Genomic DNA, 8,701 nt, shown 5'->3' on the forward strand with positions numbered 1-8,701 from the left:
ATGCGGGCCTGGGCGGCGGAGGGGCTGGCGCTGGTCTGCGCGCTCTGCTGCGCCCTGGCGCGGGGCTCCGAGGACATCGTCGTGGGCTGCGGCGGCTTCGTCAAGTCCGACGTGGAGATCAACTACTCCCTGATCGAGGTGGGCGCCGCCGCCCCCCGCCCTCAGCCGCCCGGGGCCGGAGGAGGGCGCCTGGCGGCCCTCGCCCCCTGTTCCCTGCCCGGCTGTAAAGGCGCGGCCTGGGCGCCTGGCTGCGCGGCGTGACCGAAGCCCTGTTGCCCTGGCCGCTGTTTGAATTGACTGTGGTCGCGGCGTGGTTTCGGCTGAAGCGAGGTGGTTCTTTAAGCGTTTTCTTCAGAGCCCGGGACTGGGCTCTGCCGGCTTTGCCCGGTGGGTCGTAGGCTTCGTGCCATAAGCCCTCTTACCCCCTGGGGACACGCGGGTGCTGCTGTGTAGAAGAGTACCTGGTTCTAGCTTTGCTCACGTGTTTTTAAAGGTTTTGTCGTCTTTTTTTGTTTGTTTCTTTTAGATTAAGTTATATACGAAACATGGTACTCTGAAATACCAGACAGATTGTGCTCCAAACAATGGGTATTTCATGATTCCCCTCTACGATAAGGTAAGAAGCTGAAATGCCAGTGCTGTCTCCTCTGTGCCGGGAGCAGGAGCTGACTCCGCGTTCCGATCTGCCAGCATACAGATTAAACATCAGAACGACACCCACCCACGAAACATTTGAATCGGGACATAATTTAGTTTGTTTGGGACCAAACTTTCAACCGTTCCTTTTTGTAATGCAACTATTTTATTTCTCAGTGCGAAGCATTACCATGAGAAAAGCCAGGTAACTTCAGCTGCCGTGTTGCGTTTGTGCCGTTTATCTGAACGACTGCAGCATTGGGAGCCTGAGTTACTGCCAACAACCATGTGCTAGCAGCTGTACAAATACTGCGCAAAAAGTACAGGTTCCTGCAGAGTACAGATAAAGCTTTCGGTTATCTAACTGTAGAAATTAAAATACATCTGTATGAGAATGTGTTTTGACATGACTGAATTGAAAATTGATTGACTAATTGCAGATGTTAAAAATAGCTTAAGAAAATAACAATACAGGAAGCTCAGAATGTATCAGAAGTTTGATGTCTATTTAGACGGGAAAGATGTTTACATTCAAATTAAATACAAGCTGCCCTCAGATGGTCTAAGTGCTTTGCTCTTTTAAAGAGCTAGCTAACTTGGGGATCAGAAATAGAATCATAGAATGGTTTGGGTTGGAAGGGACCTTTAAAGGTCGTCTAGTCCAGCCGCCAAATAAATCCTTCCCTTCCCAATCTGAGAATATAAGATGCTTTCTGATCTCAGTGATTTCATTCTTGGGTCTTTGAGCCTTTCCAGGGGAGACCTTCAGAACGTATGTGGCGGAACATATGTGGTGCCCACTGATTTAAAGGGGATCTCTGTGTAGATTAATACCCTTTTGGTGCAGATCTTTTAATAGGATTGAAATTTTGTTATCCCATGTTTGGGCAGAATGGTTGAGTAGGACCTCCTAGTGGAAATACTGAAGGCTTATTTAGAGTACATCTGTTGGGGCAGGTGGAGATAGATTTGAACACTTTCTAACACTGAGCTGCTTGAACGTGAGCCAGGTTTGGTCTGGAAGCAGTATAAACGTGATGAAACTTAATTTTTGCTCTTAGCTGGCTGGATGTCAGCCCAGCATCCCAGCCCGTGTGGGTAGATATTGCTGCTGCTTTGAACAGAGTATCTTAGGAGGAAAGGAGAATGGGACATCTGAGTCTTGTGTTACGCTCTGCAGCATGATGCTTGTGTTCTGACTTCTTTTTTTTCATCCTTTAGCTAACTGAATTTAGATTAGTGAAGACAGTTTCTGCTTTTTTATTTTTAGGGGGATTTCATTCTTAAAATTGAGCCTCCCCTAGGGTGGAGTTTCGGTAAGTGCTCATATGTCTTCATACAATAGGACAGTGTATCTGCAATGTGGGACTTAACTATGTCTAACTTGCAGTTGGCAGGGAAAATCAAGCGCTTTTCAAAAGAGATAAGCCCTGCTGTATGGTTTTAATAACTAAAATGTACTTACTATACCAGAGGAAAATAAAGCTGTAAGGTAGACACTGACAAACTAACTCATGAGCTGCTTTGAATAACTGTGGGTTTTTTGACAGAAATGGCTGCAATGGGAGGGGGAAAGAGGATTTTCAGCATCAGTTAACGCGTTTCTGTGAGAGTTTTGTAAAGCTAAAGTAGAATTGCTTCATGATTGCGCTCTCACTAACTACCTTGCTGCTTATTGTTCTTCCTCTCCAGAACCAACCAGTGTAGACATCCATGTGGATGGCATTAATGACGTTTGCACAAAGGGAGGTGATATTAACTTTGTGTTCACAGGGTTTTCTGTGAATGGAAAGGTTAGACTCCTTTATCTTTTATTTATTCCATCTTATTATACTAATTCTACCTTCATAAAGACATTCTACTTCAGCTCTGCAAGTTTTTTTTATCTATTTATACTCTGGCTTCTTTTCATTTTGACAGGTTCTCAGCAAAGGTCAGACATTAGGTCCTGCTGGAGTCCAGGTTGTACTGAGAAATGCTGGCAGTGACATAAACATACAAGCAACTGTTACACAACCTGGAGGAAAGTGAGTGTGGGTGGTGCATACTTAATTCATCTGTTCATTTACTCAAGGTTCTTTCAGTTCATCATGTCAACTGGGATTATAGTACTTCTGAAATATTTTTTCTAACATGTGCATAGAGTCTGAGTTGTTTTTCTGTAAAGGAATGTTTGTGACTATTTCTGAAGAGACGTAACCCCTGTCTTGCCTTACAGGTTTGCTTTCTTTAAAGTCCTTCCTGGCGAATATGAAATCTTTGCATCTCATCCTACCTGGATGTTGAAAGAGGTTAGAGCTACAAAAGTTCTGGTTTACCTGTTTAGTGAGGGTGGATCTGCTAGACCTTGTCTTGACCAACTAGTGTGAGGAAGGGTTTTTGTGAGTGGATGAGGTTAATGGAGTTTTCATAGGTTTAATTTAGGTAGTCAAGAAACTGCCTCGTGCAGGCCCAATTTGGAGATAGTGGAGCCAGCCAGGGAAGGACTGGCAAATGAGCTCTTGCTTTCGGTCTTCTAATCATATACATTTTGCAGGAGCTGGAACATTGTAGCAGATGCTCTAATCCTTCCCTCTCAGACTGATTGCTTTCTGAGGAGCTCTGAGATCCTGACCAATTCCTGAATCAGTAAAATAGGAAAAATATTGTTTTGCAAAGTGTCTTTGCTTTAGTGTCTTGTGTTTTGACTAGCCTGTGGACCCTCTTTGAGTACTGCTGCTCTGGCCTCTGTTTCTGTTGAAACAGCTTCTGATTGCTATTTAGGTGCTGTAAATGAGATCTATACCTACTTTTGATGAAAATGTATGTGTTTCTGTATTTCAGTCAAACACAGTGGTACGGGTGACGAGTTCTAATGCTTACGCTGCTAGCCCTCTGATTGTTGCAGGCTACAATGTTTCTGGGTCAGTAAGGAGCGATGGAGAACCAATGAAAGGGGTCATGTTTCTCCTTTTCTCTTCTTCTGTCACTAAAGAGGTAATGGTGTATCAGTACCTTTTCAATATGAGTATGGACATAAATAAGAAGCAGCTAAATAGCTTCTAGATTCATATACCCTGATACTCATCTCTGTCCTTCATTGAGCTTGGCTTACAGAGAGCAAACTCTGCAACCGTTCAAGCTGTATTTTTTTGTTTGGTGTTTTTTTTTGAGGTTTGGGTTTGTTTTGTTGTTGTTTTTTTTTTCCAAAAAAGCCCTTGTATTACAACATTTGTGTATGTGCACAGTTTTCACATGACCTCCGTGGAATTACTCAGATGTGTAACACAATAGCCATCTGTTTAAGTGTTGGCAAAACTGAGGCTATGTTTTTTGGACACAAGAAATTAGAAAATTCTTTTAATTTCAGCTCTTTTGAACCCTTCATTATTGTTTTCAAACGACCAGGTTCCTCAATGATCAGGCTGTTCAGGGGCATAGAAAACTAAGACCTAAACTGAAGCATGCAGCAAGTGCAAAACATATGGTTCACAGCATGTTATTGATCTGTATATTCCCTGTTGGTCAGCAGGCTTAAGGGCTACTGTTTTAAGACAATATTTTTCCAGTTACACCTTTTTGCATGTTAAACGTTGGTTAGTAAATGTGTTCTCTCGTGAGGATGACCCTTCTCCGTGGTGGAAGACCAGCTTCTGGCACAAGATGTTGCCAGACAAATCCTGAAGTTCACTGTACAGTAGCGATAATGCGTCTTCGGCATGAGGTCTTAATTGCTCTTTGCCCTCTTGATGCAAAGACAAAGTTCAGCAGCTTCTCTTGCCACCTTAAAAATGTGTCATGAAATGAGCGTGAAATATTTGTTCATGTACTGTGATTTGTTACATAAAGTAGAGCTCTGTTCTGTAATGTTAACCTTGTCCACAGAACTGAAGTCAGTTATGTTAAGACATGCAGTGCAGTTCTGGGGTGCTGGGGATTGTTGAATTTCCCGGTTTTCTTGTCCATGTTACCATAGAGTTGATTATTGGCTGTTTTTTTCTCTTTTACCTATGCATGAATTTTAAGCTATGCTATCAAACTTTGCCTCTAAAATGGTTTTGTACTTCCCATCCTTCATTCACAGTATAGTATTTTGAACCCTCCTACATACCCCCTGAAATGATTTTCTCTGTTCTTCCATGAGAAAAAAGTTGTATTGCATTTATTGTCACAGGATGTTGTGGGCTGCAATATTTCTCCTGTGGATGGATTCCAGTCAAGAGATGAATCTCTATCCTATTTGTGCAATGTTGTATCAAAGGAAGATGGATCTTTCAGCTTTCTTTCTCTGCCAAGTGGGAAATACACGGTGGTAAGTAGCTAGAAAGTTCATTGGTTGTCTATCCATTGGGTTGTTAACTTTCATTTTCTAAACTGGATGATGCTTAACTTTGTAGCTGTTAAAACAGAAGTAGTTGAAGTATTTTGAATTGGATGAAACAATTGGAATACAAACCTCCAACCTAAAGTATATGACAGTGAAGTCAGTTGCTGTGATAGGGCTCTGTGGTGTGGTTTCTGAGGAAAAACTTATTTGCAAATCAGGCTCTGAATTACCTGAATACATTGGCCGATCACAGAACAACACCTAGAGGCTGCTGGGAGACTGAAAGTTTCAGTTGGCTACAGCCACCTCAAGTCCTTCAAGTTCTCTGTTTTCTTTTTTGCCCATTCTCTTTATTATGTCTGAGTAGTGTGGGAGCATGGTTGCTTGTGCACAGCCTAGAATGATGGTCCTGCATTCTCTGTTTGCGTGCTCTAGAAGTGGGATTCAAACTTTTCTCATTCCTTTAACCCTTCTAGCAATCTTATAGCATCCTATCTGTAAGCTCTTGCACATCCAAGTACCTTTGCCATGTTCTGAGTAGAGGGTTTGTTTTCTGTCTCTTCGGATAATCTCATATGGTTTCCATCAAACAGTCTTGAAATACTGCCTTTATTCTTGTCTCCATCCCTCGTCAGTTATTTTTTCCAGGAAGTTTGCAGCCCATTTGACCCTTCATAGAGGTGTCTGATGGTGATAAGGACATGGAAAATAGTAAAGGAAAACAATTCTGTCGCCGTAGCTTCTTAGGAGTCAAAGCAATGTGTCTTCTTTCAGATACCATTCTACAGGGGAGAGAGAATTACCTTTGATGTCGCGCCATCTAGATTGGACTTCCTTGTAGAGCATGACAGTTTACAGATTGAGGTGAGGCTTTCAGAGGAGGTAATCTTTTTGTGCCATTCGTTCCTGTAAAAGTATAACTGACTTTAGCAGAAAGCAGGTGTATTATGGAAAAACTTCTTTGTAAGAAGTTTGAAGACATTTATTATACATACCCTCTTGTACAGCAGGTAGAAGACAATATCTAGCATCATGCTGTATTTCTACACTTCATTCCCTTTTACTAGGAAGAAACAAAATATGGAAAAGCTGTCCACAATATTCACTTTCGTGTCCATGTTGCAAACAGGCAGTAATCTTTCAGGTTGCTTAAATTTTCTCATTCACATTGTCAGATCTGTGGAGAAGGGCCTGTAGGTTTGTATGGTTTGCAGAGTGCCTTGTGTAATGGCATTATGATCTGTGATTTGGGCCTTCTGAACCGGATTGATGCAGAGAAACTGAGAATCTGTTCCTGTACTTAGGGGAGCAGCATGCCTGGAGATTGATATGTACTTTCATTGTGATTATGCTGGTACATTCTTTTCCCAAAGCTGGAAATAAATTTCCTTTATATGTGTGTGTGGGGAAAACAGTTGGTGTTGATTGCTGTAGGTGTGTGTTTGCTTTTACTGAGTAAAGATTAATGTTAACTTTTTTCCCATTTCAGCCTGTTTTCCATGTGATGGGTTTCTCTGTCACAGGCAGGGTGTTGAATGGTCCTGAAGGAGAAGGAGTTGCTGATGCCACTGTGACTCTGAACAATCAGATTAAAGGTATGCAGTGGTCTTGGTGTTTCTTGCTACAGGGAAGCCTTTATTGAGCTCAAGTACAGGACTAGTGTGTGAGGTGGAACTAACCCTTCAGGATAATACACTACTTTTGTTGCAGTTTATTTCAAATATTAAAGTGGTTTTCATGCGGTTAATTAATTTTGCATTTTCTGGCTTAGATGAGAGTATTAGGTGTTCATTTGTTTTGCTGTTGAAAATTTTCAATTTTCTTTCAACTGTATGCCAAATTTGTGGTCTAGTAAGAAAACGTAATACTCTTTCTTTGTTGTGCAATGCAAATTAAAAATAGCCTAAAGCAGTGCATACCCTCTGTCTCTTTTTGACACATAAGGATAGGCAGTCAACACATGCTCTATTTTTTAACTCTTCTCGTTATTTTTTACAGTAAAAACAAAAGCTGATGGCTCTTTCCGCCTTGAGAACATAACAACAGGTACATACACAATTCATGCTAGGAAAGAGCATCTGTTCTTTGATACTATTACTGTGAAGATTGCACCAAATACACCTCAGCTAGCAAACATCATTGCAACAGGGTAAGTACTGGTGTCATGATGAAAATACAGTTTGATGTGTGGACAAGGTCTTGAAAATGGGTGGTTCTTTCACATGTCATGCCCAGACTTGCGTACAGTTATCAGGAGCTAAATGTTGCTCGAGAAATTCAAGGTAAACAGGGCAGCATGAGTGCAGGATAACGTTTTGTCCACAGTATTTTGCTCAATACTAGTTAAGGTTTAGAGCACCCTCTTAATAACCTCTCCCTTGCAAATGAAGATGCTAAGACATGGGTATATTGAGCAATTTTAGAACAGCAAGTGAACCAAGAAAGGAAAAGAGAAGCTTTCTGCCACTGCTGCTGCACTTCAGATACCCTCCTTCTGGTCAAGAGTGGAGTTTCATAACTGTCTGGTGCAGTGTTGCACTGAACCTCTGCATTTTATTGCTCACTCTCAAGGTCATAGTTGTCTAATAGGAATTGTTTCTTATTTGTGATTCTTTGGCTGCTGAGCGTAAGCCTGTATAATGGTGACAGGATGAGTTTGGGAGTGTAAGGCTGTGCAGTGGTAGGAGATACGGTGTGAACTGAGGAAGACAAAAGGGGCATGGCTCTGTGTCCAGGAGCTTCTCCTGAGGAGGAAGTAGTGTCAACCTTCCAGAGGAGTGAAAACTAGGAATTTACTGAGGCAAATGGCAGCTAGCTCATACAGACTTAGGTAGCTAATTAGAAAAAAAAAGGGTGCTGTTAAATGATCAGTTACAGTTTTTTCAGTCACTAAATATGTTGTGCTGTTGAGGTGAAAAGTAAGACTTGACAGCTTCTCATTTGTCATCTTGTCTTGTGTTTTCACAAATGTAGGTGTGCTAGGGTTGTGTTCCAGTGAATTACCTATTATATTTGAGGTCTTTGACTCAAAACATTTGAAACTGTTTAAAACCTGAGGGATGGCAGTCCTAAGTCAGTTGCCTGCCTAGCCAGAAAAATTGCTTGAAGTGATTGGATTGGTGGCGGGGAAGAATGAAGCAAGTTGCTTGCAAATAAAAATGTAACATAACATCATGGTGACTTCATTGTAAAAGAAAAGATCCCATTAGTCGAAAATGAGTTTGCACTTGTTCCACTGTGTTTGCTTATGGTACCTCTTTGATATGAACGCTCTTTCAGGAGAAATCCATTCTAATTCATGTGTTAGGACCCCAACATAGTGAGGTTTACTTTTTAAGGAAGTTTTAAGAGAAATATTTTTTTATGAGCTTTGTCAAATCAAGATATTTATTCTTATGGCTGGCTTTTATTTAACAGATTCAGTGTGTGTGGCCGGATCTCAGTAACCCGTTTCCCTGACACAGTCAAACAAATTAGTAAATACAAGGTAACCATGATGCCTCAAGACAAAGACAAAGCATCACTGTTTACAACAGAAACTGACCCTCATGGAGCATTTTGTTTTAAGGCAAAATCGGGTATATACAATGTTCAGGTAAGAATGAGCTTCCGTTTCTTCATTGCAGGACTATCATGAGTTTTTAGAAGATTTTAAACATTTAATTTCTAAAATTTGAGAAGCTGAATTTAGATTTTCCTGGTCCTTTTCTTCTGTTTGCACTATTTAAACGATGACAGTCATTTCCTTCCCCCCCCCCC

At 41.3% G+C, this 8,701-nt stretch overlaps 1 protein-coding gene across 1 annotated transcript; it reads left to right on the forward strand.

Moving 5' to 3' along the window:
• On the forward strand, positions 1-8,579 carry LOC104838669 (nodal modulator 1-like). Its single transcript, XM_010578534.1, has 12 exons — positions 1-138; positions 527-616; positions 1,907-1,952; positions 2,329-2,429; positions 2,557-2,663; positions 2,855-2,927; positions 3,460-3,612; positions 4,790-4,927; positions 5,717-5,806; positions 6,432-6,537; positions 6,941-7,091; positions 8,360-8,579. Exons 1-12 carry the CDS (start codon positions 1-3, stop codon positions 8,577-8,579), a joined length of 1,413 nt encoding a protein of 470 aa, XP_010576836.1.
• The last annotated feature ends 122 nt before the right edge of the window (positions 8,580-8,701 follow it).

Source organism: Haliaeetus leucocephalus, unplaced genomic scaffold, assembly GCF_000737465.1.
Source record: "Haliaeetus leucocephalus isolate CR32 unplaced genomic scaffold, Haliaeetus_leucocephalus-4.0 Scaffold636, whole genome shotgun sequence".
In the NCBI taxonomy this organism is placed as follows: domain Eukaryota; kingdom Metazoa; phylum Chordata; class Aves; order Accipitriformes; family Accipitridae; genus Haliaeetus; species Haliaeetus leucocephalus.

What these genes read in the sequence shown, in the direction of transcription:
- LOC104838669 (XM_010578534.1), top strand. Translation starts at nt 1, where the DNA reads ATGCGGGCCTGGGCGGCGGAGGGGCTGGCGCTGGTCTGCGCGCTCTGC. An exon ending in CTTCTTCTGTCACTAAAGAG is followed by an intron (nt 3,613 to 4,789) that starts GTAATGGTGTAT and finishes TTATTGTCACAG; the next exon opens with GATGTTGTGGGCTGCAATAT. An exon ending in CAAGTGGGAAATACACGGTG is followed by an intron (nt 4,928 to 5,716) that starts GTAAGTAGCTAG and finishes GTCTTCTTTCAG; the next exon opens with ATACCATTCTACAGGGGAGA.